This window comes from Erythrolamprus reginae, chromosome 12 (assembly GCF_031021105.1).
Source record: "Erythrolamprus reginae isolate rEryReg1 chromosome 12, rEryReg1.hap1, whole genome shotgun sequence".
NCBI classification, from domain to species: domain Eukaryota; kingdom Metazoa; phylum Chordata; class Lepidosauria; order Squamata; family Dipsadidae; genus Erythrolamprus; species Erythrolamprus reginae.
In genome coordinates this window covers 805253-822138 of record NC_091961.1, presented here as the reverse complement: position 1 = coordinate 822138, position 16886 = coordinate 805253, and the positions used below count along the sequence as shown (strand labels likewise).

The window sequence follows — 16886 nt, the reverse complement described above, 5'->3', positions numbered from 1 at the left end:
GCTTATTTATAGTGGCACCGACAACCACGATGTCTCCAGTGGGCTTCGACTCCAATCCACGTCAACCTCTACAGGGCTTTCTGGCCAGAGGAAGCGTCTCTGGTGCCCGTAGGTCAACTCTCCTCTGTTGGCCGGGGAAGGACACAAGCAGAGGAGAGCCTTCCAGAACAAGAGTGACCAAGAGTCGTCCTGGGCTCCTGCTGACCACCCGTCTGACCCAAAGGAAACAGAGCAGGCCAAAGGGGGTGTGAAGCTGACAGGGGAGGTGGGGTCTTGTTTTAACCCATCTCTGTTTTTAAGAACAAGAAGGAACCAATTCTGGTTTGGTTTGTATACGTGACCAGGTGAAGGCACCTGTCTAGACAGGAGGGGTCCTATTGCCCCTAGTGGTTAATTAATAGCCCCAGAGTCCCTGCTTAGAGCCATAGAGACATGGAAGACTGACGGCAGGACAAGACCTAGTCTGCCCTTATACTACTTCCTGTATTTTATCTTAGGATGGGTCGATGTTTATCCCAGGCACGTTTACATTCAGTGACTGTGGACTGACCCACCACGCCTGGTGGGAGTTTGTTCCAAGCATCTACTACCCTTTCAGTCAAATCATATTTCCCCCCACGGCTTCTGATCTCCCCCTTCCCTTTCCTTAAGGCCTGTGGCGCACTTACTGGCTTGTTGTGGGAAAGGACGCCGATCGCCGGGTCCCAGGGCCTCTTCAGCAAGAGGGACAAGGCCTCGGCCCCAGCTGCCCCGGTCTTTGCAGTTGAAGATAACAGCATCCGGTCAATCAGGGAGGGAATCTGAAACCCAGCAACAATACAGGCTGCGGAACCTTTGCTGGCCCTCATCGCCCCCTCCCTCAACTTCTTTGTCATGCTCTGCGAAATGGGGGTGGGGGGAGAGGAAGACCCCTTCTCTTGGAATGAACAAGACTCCTGCAAGATTAAGAGCTGGAGGTGGCGCAGTGGTTAGAGGGCGGCACCACAGGCTCCTCCAGCTGTAGTTCAGCAGCTCAAATCTCACCACCGGCTCCAGGTGGACTCAGCCTCCCGTCCTTCCAAGGGGGGGGGGGGGCTGGAATGAAAGGCACAGCACCCACCCGCCCACCGGCTTCCCAGCCCTCCGCCCCCCTCACCTTTCCCTTGAGGGTCTGCAGGGCGTCCAGGTAGGCGGCCAGCATGGGCAGGCTGAGCGTTTCCACCAGGGTGGAGTGGAGCCACTGGATCAGCTTGGGGTCCCAACTGATGCTGGCCAGAGCCTGTCGGACCCGCCGGGCACATTTGTCCACCGCTATTCTTCGAAGCACGGGCTCATTGCAAGCCTTGTTAGAAAGGGGGAAAAAAAACCCACACCCTCGCTAAGTTACGGTGTTGCAGCCCTTCTGTTCGAGATTCAATTGGACAAAAGGTACGGACAAACAAAATAGAAACCTAGAAGATGGACGGCAGAAAAAGACCTCCTGGTCCATCCAATCTGCCCTTATACTATTTCCTGTATTTGATCTTAGGATGGATCTATGTTTATCCCAGGCATGTTTACATTCAGTTCCTGTGGATTGACCAACCACGTCTGCTGGAAGTTTGTTCCAAGCATCTGCCACTCTTTTAGTAACATATTTTCTCACTTTGCTTCTGATCTTTCCCGCAACTAACCTCAGATTGTGCCCCTTCCTTCTTCACTTTCCTATTATAAAAACACTTCCCTCCTGAACCTTATTTAACCCTTTCCCCTATTTAAATATTTCGATCATATCCCCCCTTTCCCTTCTGTCCTCCACACTAGACAGATTGAGTTCATGAAGTCTTTCCTGGTCAGTTTTATGCTTAAGACCTTCCACCATTTTCATAGCCTGTCTTTGGACCTCTTAAATTTTATCCATATCTTTTTGTAGGTGAGGTCTCCAGAACTGGACACAGTATTGTTCCAAATGGGGTCTCCCCAGCGCTCTATCCAGTGGGGTCACAATCTCCCTCTTCCTGCTTGTGATACCTCTAGCTATGCAGCCAAGCATTCTACTCGCTTTCCCTACCGCCTGGCTGCACTGTCCACCCATTTTGAGACGGTCCGAAATCACACCACCCACAATCCTTCTCTTCTGAAGTTTTTGCTAGGGATGACACTTCCTCTTCCACCCGACGGAGCAGCTGCAAGCAGAGAACGTGGAGCGAGGGCCAGGCGGTTCTTACCCCTTCATTGGCTAATCGGGCCAGTCGGTCAGACTGCAAGGCTTTGAGGATCTTATTGAACAGCTTGTTCTGGGCCATTGTCCAGCCTGATCTGTAGAGGAAAGATTCCATGATGAAGTCCAGCATCTGAGACAAAAATCAGGACGGCCAGAAGTCTTGAACTCGTGCTTGTATCAGACTAACAGAAAACCTACCTCTGCCCCCCCTCCCCTTGTTCTTGCAGGCAAAGTCACGGGAACGGAACAAGGCTACAGCTTCAAACGTTTGCTATACGTGGAGAACTGTGATTTATTTAAACCTGACTTCTAGGTTTTGAGCCATTTGAATTGGTTTGAATGATTAGCACGTATGCCATTAAATTATCTTAGTTTTAATGATGATCTTAGAAATTAGGTTTTTTTCCTTTGACTTATTTTTATTATTGTTGTTAATTGTGATTTTATACTGCTGTAAGCCACCCAGAGTCCTTCGCGATTGGGCGGCACAGAAGTCAAATTAAATAAATAAATAAATGTAAACACCAGAAGTATACTTAAAGTATATTTCTCCAGAGTAGCACAGCTGCATTAAGTTGTGGTTCAGCAGTTCAAATACCACCAGCTCAAGGTTGACTCAGCCTTCCATCCTTCGCAGGTGGGTCAAATCAGGACCCAGATTGTTGGGGACAAGATTCTGTAAACTGCTTACATAGCAAACACAGCTTTGCAAAAAGGAGATATATATCAAACCACACCCAGCCACCAGTATTTATAGAAGGAAGGCAGCTCAGATCTCGCTGTGTTCGCCCTAGAACAAGGACAGAAACACCAGCCTGAAGATGACGAGTGGGACCTCGTCAAAATGTCGCCAGAAATTTCCAAATCGCACATGGGAAGAAACCCGAATATACCAAGACCATCATACCTGTACCCGTGAAAATCTACGAAAACAAACAAATATATATACAGTGATCCCCCGAGTTTCGCGATCTCGATCATTGCTAATCGCTATATCGCGATTTAAAAAAAAAATTAATTAAAAAAAAAAACCACTTCCGCATTTGGCTTCGGGAGTCAGCTGGGAAGCGGCGCGGCTGTTGGATGCGGGGGGAGGGAGTTAGGAAAGTCCTACTTCTCCCCCCGCAGCCAAAAACTCAAAGCCTGTCTCCTGCTGCCCGGTTTAGCCAGGACACGAGCGGCGAAATGACTTGGAGGAATGTGAAGCTGAAACCGGGCGGTTTGGACTTCCCATTCCTCCAAGTCACTTCGCCGCTCGTGTCCTGGCTAAACCGGGCAGCAGGAGACAGGCTTTGAGTTTTTGACTGCGGGGGGAGAAGTAGGACTTTCCTAACTCCCTCCCCCCGCAGCCAAAACTCAAAGCCTGTCTCCTGCTGCCCGGTTTAGCCAGGACACGAGCGGCGAAGTGACTTGGAGGAATGGGAAGTCCAAACCGCCCGGTTTCAGCTTACATGGTCTTGGGGTTTCCCCTTTGCGTGGGCGGCGGGCGGCACCCAGGGAAGGTTCCTTCGGCCGCCGGTCTGCTCCGCAGCGCGGCAGCAGCGAGGAGCCGAATATGGGGTTTCCCCGTTGCCCACGCAAAGCTCCTCGCTGCTCCGCGCTGCGGAGCAGATCAGCTGTTGGGCGGTCTTCCCCGCCGCCCACACGCAAACTCCACCATCTGCGCATGTGCGGCCATGGAAAAAGAGGCACGCATGCGCAGATGGTGTTTTTACTTCCGCACCACTACATCCCGAAATATCGATTATCGCGAGGGGTCTTGGAACGGAACCCTCGTGATAATCGGGGGATCACTGTATATAAATATGGAAACATTCCATATTTACAACAGCACGAAGCTTGAAACTTCAGCCTGATGATGGTGAATGTGATTTCACCGAAACGTCGCATAGACACTCAAAATATTACACGGGGCAAAACCCGAACTCAGAACAATCTACATACATACATACATACATATATTCCTTTTTCAATTTCATATACATATTCCTTTATAATGGACTATATATATATATAGCTAACTCCCAGGGTAAGATCAGACCAGCAATCAAGTAAGCAATACCCCATTCAAGGAGCTGCCAAAGAGCCATTTAAGTAAACTGCCCCAAGAAAGAATTCCTGAGACTCCCCCCACCAACACAGACAGCCAAGGCACCGGAATATATTGACCACAAATCACGCTCCTTCCTAACACTCATCATGTGACCTTGTTAGGGTAAACAAGAAAGCCCAGAGAGCATCCAGGACCCCATAGAACTGCCCCCTATCCTTATAGTATGATGTGATGAGCAGAGTTATCCTTCTCACACACCGTCATTATTATAATTAAACCAGAATCATCAATTAACACGATCAGAACTATGCACAGATCAGAATATAATCTGAGACGACTTAGAAGCCATCAAACTCAAAATACATTTAAACTCTAATGTTATATATCCCCAAATTATACTTAGGATCGGAAACGCCACCCTCAAGGCAGAGGCAGCACCAGCAGAGTTTCCTTCCGTGACACCTGCCACTCATTTTCATACCTGTTCATATGCTCCTCCCAGTCCTCAGGGGGAGGTGGTGTATCAGTGTCTGTGCGGGCAAAAATCACATGGCGTTCACACTCGTTCATCACCGTCCGGGCCTTCTGGTTGTCGTAGAGGGGCACGGGGGTTGGCGTCACCGTTTCTACATCAATGGGGACATCGGCCTCCCTGGGGAGAGAGAGCGCAGCGTCAAGGTAAGGGGCATTTGGTAACCACCTGTTCCTCTTTCATGGTTTAGGACAGTGATGGGGAACCTTTTTTTTCCTTGGGTGCTGAAAGAGGGTGGGTGGGTGCTATCCCACATGCGCGAGTGCCCACACCCATAATTCAATGCTTGGGGAGCACAAAAACAGCTTCCCCCGCCCCCTGAGTGACCCTCTGGAGGCCAGAAATAACCTGCTTCCCAACTTCTGGTGGGCTCAGTAGGCTCCAAAGGCTTCCCAGGAGCTGGGGGGGGGGATAAAAATGCCCTCCCCTCCCCCCCAGGATCTCTGGAAGCCAAAAACACCCTCCCAGAGCCTCTGTGCAAGCCCCAAAACAGCTGGCCGGCACACACATAAGAAGAGCCCTGCTGAATGGGGCCAAAGCCCATTGAGTCCAGCATTCTGTGTCCCACGGTGGCCCCCCAATTGTCCATGGGGATCTTGAGCAGAAGGAGAAGGCAAAACTCTCCCTTTCCCTGGACCCCCAACAAAGGGTATTCAAGGGAACCCTGCCTGCCTCCACCAACATAGAGGCGGCGCTTGGACATCCCTTTCAATAACCACTGATACACTTGGCATCCATGAATCTGTCTAATCCTGCCTTGAAGCTCTCCAGGCTGACAGCTGACATGACCTCTTCTGGAAGGGAATTCCATCAACCAAGGACCCTCTGGGTGAAGAAATATTTCCCTTGATTTGTCCTCACTTTCTTACCTGTGAGCTCCTAGTATTATGTGATAGAGAAAATAATTTTTCTCTATCCACCTTTTCTATCCCATGCATGATTTTATACACTTCAATCAAGTCCCCCCTTGTTGGAGCTGAGCTACAGTAATGGCAATGGCAGACGTGGCTCCGCATGCCACCTGTGGCACCCATGCCATGCGGTCGCCATCACTGGTTTATGAACTTAAAGAAAATCAGCGCACAGGCAAAACATTCAGTCCTCAAAATAACACAGGGGCAAAATATGTATGTTGCCGGTCCCATGAAATGTCCAGCTGGACACGGAGGGCAGAGCAAGGGGCCACTCACGCAGCGCTATTGTCCTGGTGCCGCTTGGGGGTGACAAAGAGCAGGCGTGTGGGCCGAGCGTTGCTGGCATCGGGGTGGGCGCTCCACGGCTTGGCATAGCTGTGGTCCAGGAAGACCAGGTCCAGTTCCCTCTCGTGGACCGACAGCTGGAAAAGCAGAGAGGTCCCCATCCTCCGAGCTGAGGTCTGGAAGTCCCGCTCATTCCCCCGGTGAGACATCGTTCAGCCTTCGTCTTCAGCAGTGACACCACCTGCCCTCGGAGCTGCCCATCCCTCGGTCTGGAAGGGAAGGAGAGCGGGTGAACAACATACAACCAGGGCTGCATCTCTCTGTGGCCCAGATACATTTATTGTTTCATCACAGGCTGCTACAATGCTGAAGAAACTCTTCCCAATTGGAAGATAAAACGCACAATGAAATAGATCGGACATTTTAAAAACCAATTAGTATCAACGCTGAGCTATCGTCCAACCAGGAGGACAAGGGTCATCTTCCCCTGTTGCCTTTTCATGGCAGAAGCGGTGGTGGCGCTTGGGAGTCTGAACGAGCCCGACCTCCGCACGGGCAGCGTGGGCACCTCCAGCCGACGACTGCCGGGCGGCCTCGGGGAGAGCCCCCAGGGCTACTGCCCCCTGCCCCACATCCGGTGCATAAGACGCACCCGGTTTTTGACACACCATTTTGAGGCACACCGAAAAATACGGTAAGTCTAGGTGGTCTTGCTCTCCCTGCCCTTCCTTCTTCTCCTTCCTGGGGCCACAGAGGGTAGAAGGCAGCAGGGCAAGCTCATTTTGCCCACTACCAGGAGTTCGAGCCTGTCTGGTTCCTGGTTGCCTCAGCCGTCCCTCCTTCCCAGGGGGGTCAAATGAGAACCCAGATTGTGGGGGCAATATTATGCTGGCTCTCTGAAAAAGTGCTAAGGCTAACATGTTGTAAGCCGCCCGGAGTGGCAGGAGAAGGGGGCCATGCATGCATAAATAAATAAGCCCCCTCCTCTCCCCCACCATTGCAGGCCCTTCTCCTTGATGGTTCGCCTGCAGGTTGCAGGGGGGGAGGGAGAGACTGACCCCTGCAATGGTCAGCCAAGGGGCCCACACCCTTTCCACCCTCCCAGCAGCCACCACCACCCCGCCCCAGGAGACCCCCGGGAAGGCGAAGGGCCCGAGGTCGAGCGGGGCCGCCCAGGCCAAGGCGGGGGGGGGGGCATTTTCCAGCCTCGGGGCCTCCGCCGGACCCCCCCCCATTGGGAGCCGCCCCTCCCCCTCCCCTCCCGAGCCGGAGGCGGCGCCTGAGGGTCCAGCGGGGCCGCCCAGGTCAGGTGTGGGCGCTCCTGAGCATGTGCAGACCGCAGGCCCCTCCCGGACTGCACCTCCCGCCGGAGGACGCCGCCGCCTGCCCCCCTCCCTCCTCCCCGGCGGAAGCGCCTCTCACCCGCTTCCCCGGCCCGGCAGCAGGGCGGCGACGACGGGGCTGAGCCGGCCAGGCCTCGCGCTTATGCGCATGCGCGAAGTGGAGGCGGAGGAGGCGGGCGGTGGCGGGGATGGCGTGGAGGTCCGGAGGGCGGCTGGGCGCGCGGGCCGGCAGACTGGGCCTCCCCTTTCGGGGCCCGGAGGAGTTTTCCAGGCCGGAGGAACAGGCCTGTGGCGGGTGGACGCATGCGCGCTACTTCGCCCCGCGTGCAGGTGGCGCTGCTCAGGGCGGCGGCGGCGTCGGAGTCCCTGGGGCGCCCCCGCTGCGCCGTGGCGCCTGGCAGGGCCCTCCCGGAAGCCCCGGCTCCGGCCCCGCCCACGGCCGGAAGCCGGAAGCGGCGGAGACCGGGTGTCCCGGGCAACAGGGTCCAGGCGGCGACGGGCCGAGGGCGGCCATGGGGAAGCAGAAGACCATCCTTCCGGACAGGTGAGCGGGGCGGAGGCAGGACGGAAGCGTGCCCGGGGATCGCCTCTCCCGCTCAGCCGCCCTTTCCTCCCCGCGGCGGCCCATGTATGGAGGCTCCGCTTAGCGACGGGCTGGGTCGGGACAGGCAGGCGGAGGGGAGACTGGGAGCTGGAGCTGCCCGGTCCGCCTGGGATCCCGAAAGAGGCGCAGGCTGCCTGCTCAGAACAAAAAAGACAAAAATAATTTGGGGTGGTAAGAGACAATTTCAGGGAATAACATTATTAGCTTGATTTCTCATTGGAAATGAGTGCTGGACAGCTGTTTTCTAAAAGTGCCTCCATTTGAAATGTATTCGCTGTCCCAAAAGAGTTCTCAGCTTCTTGTTTTCCTTCCTCACTGCAATTCTGTCCTAATCACATTGAAGCAAAAGCAACACATTGTGAAGTTTCCTTTCTAGGTGGACTGATTATCTGCCTCTTGGAAAAAGAATGTCTGGGACCCGCTTCATTGCCTTTAAAGTTCCTCTTCACAAGGTAAGTAAGGTGAAGAATGCAGTCGCTCAGTTGCTTTAACTTTTCAGTGCCTTTTTAAAGATAAAGATGTCACTTGGGGGCAGGTGATTTGCTGGCAGTATATCAGCAATTTCAGGCAGCTTTAATAAAGCATTTGAGATTTTTTTTCCCCCAAGGGAAAGAAATATTTTGGCAGTAAATTTGTTAGCTACAAAGTCAAATAAAGTGTCATAAAAGTAGTCTAAATAAATGTATCTGGACATTGATGGGTGCTATGGGTATTTTGGGTTCCCCACAGTAGATTTCAGCCAGAACGTTGACAATATTAATTAGAGGTAAATTTTGGAGGACAGTTTTTGTTCATATTTACTGGCTACCTGAATGCGATTGTTGTCCAAGGCCTCTTTTTCTTGTCCCTAGGTCAGTTCTATACGTCTGACATTCTGGTAACCAGGCAGGATATGATCAACTAATTGTACATTATTGTGAGGCTCCATTAACAGACTTTTCGCTCCCGTTTTTAGCTGCCTGATCCATTTCAGTGGGTCCTTCCTGCTTCTCTTTCCCTGATCATTCAGGGGGGGGCAGGGGGGGGAGCTCCTCTGTCTTGTCTGATTATTTCCTAGGCAGCCCGTCTTGCCCCCTTTTCCTCAAAGATAAATTGCACATTCCATTCAACTTCAGTTGTACATTCATTTGGGCAGAAATTTTCTATTTGTTTTCCATTGGCATTGCGCTGTGATCCAGATTTCATTGCTCTAGTGCTAAACTGGACAATTAGAGAGGTCGAATTTGCTTTATAACAATTATTATTATTATTATTATTATTATTATTATTATTATTTATTAGATTTGTATGCCGCCCCTTTCCCTTAATGCTGGAGTTCCCTTCCAAATTATTAACTGAGGACTGTCTTAGGAGTCTCGGTGGCGCAGTGGTTAGAGTGCAGCCCTGCAAACTACTTCTGCTGATCACCGGCTGCCAGGTTGATTCAGCCTTCCGTCCTTCCAAGATCTGTCATGTGATGACCCATATTGTTGGGGGCAAGAGGCTGACTCTCTGTAAACCACTTAGAGAGGGCAGTTGTGCATGTGCAGCTGTGCTTGGCTTCTGATATGTATCTTGACAATATAGCAACAGTGTTGAATAATTTTTCCCGCCAGAGGTTCGAATGGAGGCTTGCCCCAGAAGAGCGGTTTTCTCCCTTAGACCTGGTCACTCAAGTCAAGGAGCAGGAAGAGGAACTTGGTTTGATCATTGATTTAACACGCACAACACGCTATTATGAGCCAGTGGTAAGTTTCCTTTCACAGGCATCAGTTCTATGACCTTAATACTTAATACAGTCGTTGCTTTGGGATTATAGAGGCAATTTTGAGAAAGGGTTTTTTAAAGTTGGTTTCGTGAATATAATAATTATAACGCATTGCCATTTTTTTTGCATGCTTTATTGAGGTGATGCACAAATAGTCCGAGTCTGCGGAGAGGGGCGGCATACAAATTTGATTAATAAATAAATTAATTTTTTTCTTAAGTTGGCTCTTTCGATATTCATTTCAGTTATTTCAAATGCTTTGCATTTTCTTTTAGGAGCTACCAGATACCCTGCAATATTGTAAAATTTCAACAATCGGACATAAAGTACCTAATAATGCTGTAGTTTCTGAATTCAAAAGCGCTGTGCAAGAATTCCTGAGAGAGAACCAGCATAATGGTGAGTCTGTTTGGATGTGCAAACATTTTGATTTAGTAACAGAATTTTACATTAAATCTCCAAAATTCTATTCCTAAACCTGTTCGTGGACATGTCAAGGCAGTCTGCCCATCAATATTACTGTCTCTTGCAATACATGAAACAAATAGATATAGATTTGTTCATGTATAAAAGCAGCTAACAATTAAAATTATCTCTGTGGTGAGGCTTTTTAAAGGCATCATTTGCATTTCCTATTTCCCCAGACAAACTGATTGGCGTCCACTGTACACATGGCGTGAATCGAACAGGTTACCTTGTTTGCAGGTAATTTTTTCTAAGAAACAAAGATAATTCTGATAGTTTGATTTGAAAATCCATATCTGCTGCAGAAATGCCAGTTTATGTCTATGTTCAGTTGATAGATTGTTATTTATAAGTTAGTTATAATTCCTTTAGAAATGTTAACTTCTATTAGTCTTAATATTATAGAAGAACAAAGAAAGGATGGGAGAAGACGACCAATTTTTTTATTATTTACAGAAGTAATATTTTGGTTCTTCTGTTTCTGCTAGTTTTTAATGCACAGTAAATACACAATGTATTTTTAAAACAACCAATTTTTAAAAAAGTGTTGTGACCTCAGTTCCGTGGAGTAATGAGGGGTGACGTCCTACAAATGATGCTGTTTGTGCTCATTTGTCTCATTTGCGTAGTAACTGTACAAATATTAACTGATTTAAACTGCAAAAAGCCTCATTTTATTGGATCTCAGTAAACTCTAAACAGCTCTTTTTAGCAGACCAGATCTCCCCTTAAATTTACATTGTGCAGATAATGTAAATCTGAGAGTGAATTTGTTTTGGTCTGTTGCTCTGAAGTCTACTAAATGAGCTTCACTATGTTATAATTTTTTCTTACATTTTCTTCTTTTCTTATGTATTGTTGTGTTAAGATACCTTATTGATGTTGAAGGAATGGATCCAAACATGGCAATAGAATGTAAGTATTGTGCCCTTAATTGAGAGCACCCTTCATTGCCTATAGTAGCCAGTAGGATAGATAAAGTGGCAGTTAGCTAATAAATGTAAGAGTTTGCATAGGAAAGAAGGAAGGAAGGAAGGAGAAAGAAAGAAAGAAAGAAAGCATTAAACACTAACTAATTAGCATGGTGAACTAAGCTAATTTCTAGTGCTCTGTCTTATTTTAAAAAACATTTTAAAGTTCCGATTAGGCAAAATATACAGTATTGGGGATTTAATTCATCAGATTATCGAGAAAGAAAGCATCTCTGTGACTGCTTCAGGTTATTTTTTTTAAATTAAAGAATTTCATAACTTGTAAAAATACATGAAATTTGAATTGCGCTAATAAGGGGCCTGCAATGCTTTTTAGAAAGATTTATGAAAATGGCATGTGTGGAAATAACATCTGTGCATGGGGGCACACAGAACATCAAAGCTGTTTTCCCCTTTCCTAGTATTCAACAGATCCAGGGGACATTCTATAGAGAGGAAGAATTATATTTCTGCTCTTCAGAGAACATCTGGAACAAGGTAATTCTCTTTTCTCCAGTGTGACTTGCTGAAATGCAGCACTTCAACCTCTTTTTGCATTTTGTACTATTGAATTCCTGCCTGCGAAGTGGTGTTCCACAGTTGCTGGTTCTCGCATATTATCCTATAAGCCAGTGTTTCCCAACCTTGGCCACTTGAAGATATTTGGACTTCAACTCCCAGAATTCCCCAGCCAGCGATTCTGGGAGTTGAAGTCCAAATATCTTCAAGTGGCCAAGGTTGGGAAACACTGCTATAGGCAATGCACAAACGTATCCCTCACTCACTGCAAATTATGTGGCCAACAACACACCATTGTATGTACAAAGGACACATGTTGACATCCCCAATTGTCATGTTGTCATCGCATTTCCTACATATTGGTGTTGGTAATGACCTTTAAAGCCCTACATGGCATTGGACCAGAATACCTCCGGAACCGCCTTCTACCGCACGAATCCCAGCGGCCGATAAGGTCCCACAGAGTTGGCCTTCTCCGGGTCCTGTCGACCAAACAATGTCATTTGGTGGGCCCCAGGGGAAGAGCCTTCTCTGTGGTGGCCCCGGCCCTCTGGAATCAACTCCCCCCAGAGATTAGAACGGCCACCCTCCTCCTTGTCTTTCGCAAATTACTCAAGACCCACCTTTATCGCCAGGCATGGGGGAACTGAGACATCCTTCCCCAGGCTTTTATATTTTATGTTTGGTATGTATGGTTTTAATTGCTGGGGTTTTAGATATGTTTTATTTTTAATATTAGATTTGTTTCACTGTTATATTGTTTCTATTATTGTTGTGAACTGCCCCGAGTCTTCGGAGAGGGGTGGCATACAAATCTAATAAATAATAATAATAACAACATTCATCCACAAGGACATTAAACCAAGGAAATATGATCTCCCTGGTCTATTTGATTAGACCACCGTCATTGGGTTCTTTCACTTTGTTCCTCTTTCTTTTAGTTTCCCAGACGTACAACACATGCCTTTCCCCCTCCACTTATTTCCTTCTTTAATTCATGCCCTTTACCACTGTCAGCTACTCCAGGTAAACCAGACAGGAAACAGGAGTTAGATGAATTCTACCTTATGATAAGGCTCCTTGAAGAGAGCCTTGCAAATTACATCCACACCCTCACTTTTAATCACCTAAACCATTTGGGTGGCTCCTCTCTGAGTTTCTTTCTCCTCCATTAAGCCCCTTGGGATTCTTCCCTGGCTTCCTCCCCTAAATTGACCATCCACACATTCGACTACAGCCAGTGGCGGCTTTTATGCTCAGTCACAGTTGCCACGGTCATCCCCAAATCACCTTAGGTGTCAACTTCCATTGTTCACCATGACTTTCCTCAGCCAAGGCTTTCACCCTGTGCTTGACATAAAAGGAAGGAATAGATTAATTCCTGTTTGGAGATAAACACATCCCTTCCTGCTAGTGGGTTGGTCAGCTTGTGCACAATTTGCATAACTTCTGCAATAATTTATGCCATGTCCCCCCCCCCCTTGTTCTGAGCAAACCAGAGCTCTCCTATCGCAGAGACTTCCTGCAAGCCAAAAGACTATGGCTAGCATCCCACCACCTAGACGTTATTGACAGGTACTCTGGACCCCTGAAAGCAGCATTAAACAACTGATTTCCTTACCTTTCTCCTAAAGGAACCCTCCTCACCACATGGACGTTCCACAACGGGATTGGACGAAGGGGCCTGTTGCTTATTCCCCAAGTCCCGATTATGAAGTTGATGGCTATGGGACACCACACTGGAACCGTGCACCAAGGTTTTTCTTCTTTTCTTTCCGTGGATTCAATGTAATTAAGTGCCAGTAGAACCTTCTTAGAGGGTCTGGATATAAAAGTAGGAAAGATTAGGGTGAATTTAGATGTTGACGTGTGCTCGTGTAACTTTCGGGAGCATCTCATTCCCTCCCCAGTCCCCAGTGTGGAGCCCTTCCTCCTGTCTCTTCCTTGAGAAACCTTGATTGATTTATTTTATTTTATTTTATTTATTAGATTTGTATGCCGCCCTTCTCCGTAGACTCCGGGCGGCTCACAACACAATAAAAACAGTTCCTGACAAATCTAATAATTTAAAATTTAAAATTTAAAATAGTTTAAAAAACCCATTTTTAAGCAGACATACACACAAACATACCATGCATAAACTGTATAGGCCCGGGGGAGATATCTCAGTTCCCCCATGCCTGACGACAAAGGTGGGTTTTAAGGAGTTTACGAAAGGCAAGGAGGGTAGGGGCAGTTCTAATCTCTGGGGGGAGCTGGTTCCAGAGAGTCGGGGCCGCCACAGAGAAGGCTCTTCCCCTGGGGCCCTCCAACCGACATTGTTTAGTTGACGGGACCCAGAGAAGGCCCACTCTGTGGGACCTAACTGGTTGCTGGGATTCGTGCAGCAGAAGGCGGTCCCGGAGATATTCTGTGCATTTGTTCTAAGAATGGCAGCTTTCTTCGCAAGGTTGTGGGAATGGTTTGCTGTTGCCTTCTTCCTAGCACAGAGAGAGGAAGACTGGCTCAAGGTCACCCAGCAAGCAGTGGGCCTAAGGTGGGACTAGAACCCAAGTCTCCTGGCGCATTGTTATAAACACAGTTTATTGAACAAGTCATGGTTATTTTCATCTCCATACTGGGCATAGATGGACATTGCTCGGAAGAGCCATTGCAGCCACTTCAGTTTGCCACAATATCCTAGAGAGGCACAGCTGCTCTTTTTTCCATGAGGAGGGGTCCCAGCACAAGATTGGAAGGCTAAGCCTCTAGTCCTGCTGACTGACCCAGATTGGATCCTGGTACAAACATAATCCATGGTTTGCAAACAGCCGAGGCCACATCATGGCTTAATGGATCTAAACCCATCTTTTAAGCTCTTAAGTTCTATGGTTTAGGGCTCATTTTTGTTTTTGCTGAAAACTTTCAAAGTAGCCTGAGGGGATTCTTTAGGGAAATGGTATAGGTCAGTGTTTTTAAACCTCGGGGACTTTTAAAATTTGTGTATTTCAGCTCCGGAATTCTGGGTTGCCAAGACTGAGAAGCGCTAGTATAGAAATGCTATCTTCCCCGTGTTCCCATGGAGGCTATAAGTTATATAAGTTTATTTAATTATTAGATTTTATGCTCCCCATCTCCCCTATGACGTGGCTCCGGTCAGCTGTTTACCAAACGCATTTCCCTAAATTCCATCCTAACACATATCACTTAGTCTTTATGCTATAAAGTCAACACCCACATTCTGGGTGTTTTTGCCTTATCCGTGGGAACCAGGCCTGCTCCAGTCTGCCCTAAATTTCCAGGGGAGAAAACAAAAGAAAGGATGAGCTAGATGGGCCCCTTTGCCTTCCCTTCCACTAACGTCCCTCTGCTATTTGTGCATCCACAGTTTTTGCCTTCTTTCTGTTTCAGGAATGTTCCATTTAGGGGAGGTGGACGAAGGCAAAAAAGGTAAATTGCAGAGGATTCGTGGAAACTTCTGCTGATAAAGTCCATATCTCTGGTTGGTGTCAGATGAAGAGGACATATGTTCCGGGGATGGTCGTCTTGTACCGCAATAGGAAGTCATGAATTGTCCTGATGAATTGTGTAATTTAAAGCTGCATTGTTACCTTGATTTTGCATAACTATTTGTAGAGGGGGGATCTGGATTCCTAGTATCCTTTTTCTGACAACGCTCAGGTGTGAGAGAAAGCCTGATTCCTGGAACAAATTGGGTTCCAAAGATTCATGGACTAATGCGTGCTCCCCCCCCCCCTTCCTAGTGGGTCTAATTTTAAAGTAAATACTGCCGTTTATACTTATCCATGAAGTGTGGTGGCCCTAGATTGCAATATCCCAGGCTGACTCTGCTCGCTGTCAGGAGTTCGATCCTGACCAGCTCAAGACTGACTCAGCCTTCCATCCTTTTGAGTTTGGTAAATAGTTTGGAGCAACATGCTGACTCTGTAAACTGCTTAGAAGGGGGCGTAAAACAGTGTGAAGCTGTATATTAGGCTAAGTGCTAAGTGCAATTAAGTAGCAGGTGATCTAGAATGCCCCACAAGAGGCTTCCTAGTCTCTGTGCTTAACCAGGAAGTGGTAACATGCAACAAAACAATTGTACTTTTGTATATGCTGTGTTGTTATTGTCCATTAAGAAGAGCTGGCTCCTGGTGCCTAGAGGAATAGGACCCTCTCCGAAGTGGCTGGCCAGTACTTTCTTCCTAGGGTGGGCAGACAAAGGCCACCTAGTCATCAGCCGGCCTGCCATGCTTAAGGCAGGACTAGAACTCGTGGCACCTTAACCACTGGACCAAACTGGCTCTGTTATATTAATATGCAAATTACAGCAAGAGTTGCTGTACTTTTAATTGTTGCTGCTTCCCTGAATAAAAGTATAATAGTATGAAAAGAGCTGCTTTTGAGATGAATCTGCAATGATTTGTGGGTGGAGTGGAGACGACCCCGTAATTAAAATGTTCTGAAGCCTTAATAGAGCCTTGGCATTTACCAATCACTATTAGCAACATTTTAAACTGCTTTAAAGTTTAAACCGCAGGGGGTTCATCCTTTGCATTCAAGAGCTTAAACTGTGGGCCAAAAGTTAGCAGCACCAGTTCTTCAGGATCAGTTGTTCTGCCCTGAAATCTGAACCTTTTTGTTTAAGGAAACATTGTCAGAGCTGGAACCAGAATTTCACCACCTCCACCTATTACGGCGAAGGGAACCAAGCTTACAGTCCACAATATCCGCCTGCAGCTGACTATGGGTATCAGAGATCGGGTCATTATGTCGGGCCCAGCAATAGGCCATTCTTCTCCCAGGAACAGTTTCAAGGATATCAAACTTCTTTTCAAGAACTAAATCCTCATGGCTCGCTGGAACAACATAGACATCAAATAGACAAACAACACTATTGGAACTCTTAATCATGAAAAAGTATTTGGCAAGAAAAGATAATCTGTGGAATTGATCCTAGCAGTAAATTATACCATTGCTGTTTAGATAGAATACTTTCTAGTTGCATCCAATTCTACAGTTGCCACCTCATCATTTAGTTGCCTTTCTGGAAGAAGGAAGGAAACTGGAAACCTGATAAACACATTTACAGCAGAAGGATTCTGTTAAGGAAAGGGTATTTAATTAATTCACCTAATATGTTTTCTTCGTGCATCAATTGAGGAAAACAGACTTTTTAAAAAGATACTACTACTTCTGCAAATCATCCTTATATACTGCTCTTTGGATATGAAATAAAATGTATTGTTCCACAATAGTGTACAGTGTAGTAAAAAAAAATTCACAAGGAAA

At 47.5% G+C, this 16886-nt stretch overlaps 2 protein-coding genes across 3 annotated transcripts in view; one reads left to right on the top strand and one right to left on the bottom strand.

The window, feature by feature from the left end:
* KANSL3 (KAT8 regulatory NSL complex subunit 3) overlaps positions 1-7728 on the bottom strand; it is a 23529-nt gene extending 15801 nt beyond the window's left edge. For both annotated transcript variants that reach the window (XM_070765467.1, XM_070765468.1), the window contains exons 1-6: positions 7389-7728; positions 5958-6235; positions 4717-4887; positions 2187-2277; positions 1136-1321; positions 669-800 (exon numbers count right to left, since the gene is read on the bottom strand). In XM_070765467.1, coding sequence (XP_070621568.1) covers positions 669-800; positions 1136-1321; positions 2187-2277; positions 4717-4887; positions 5958-6175 — 798 coding nt within the window. In that variant the 5' untranslated portion in view covers positions 6176-6235; positions 7389-7728. The remainder of the gene's footprint in view (positions 1-668; positions 801-1135; positions 1322-2186; positions 2278-4716; positions 4888-5957; positions 6236-7388) is intronic.
* DUSP11 (dual specificity phosphatase 11) lies at positions 7422-16886 on the top strand. The gene is made up of 10 exons (XM_070765472.1): positions 7422-7853; positions 8290-8365; positions 9509-9640; positions 9936-10059; positions 10305-10365; positions 10994-11040; positions 11519-11594; positions 13250-13372; positions 15006-15044; positions 16243-16886. Exons 1-10 carry the CDS (start codon positions 7498-7500, stop codon positions 16502-16504), a joined length of 1296 nt encoding a protein of 431 aa, XP_070621573.1. The 5' UTR covers positions 7422-7497; the 3' UTR covers positions 16505-16886.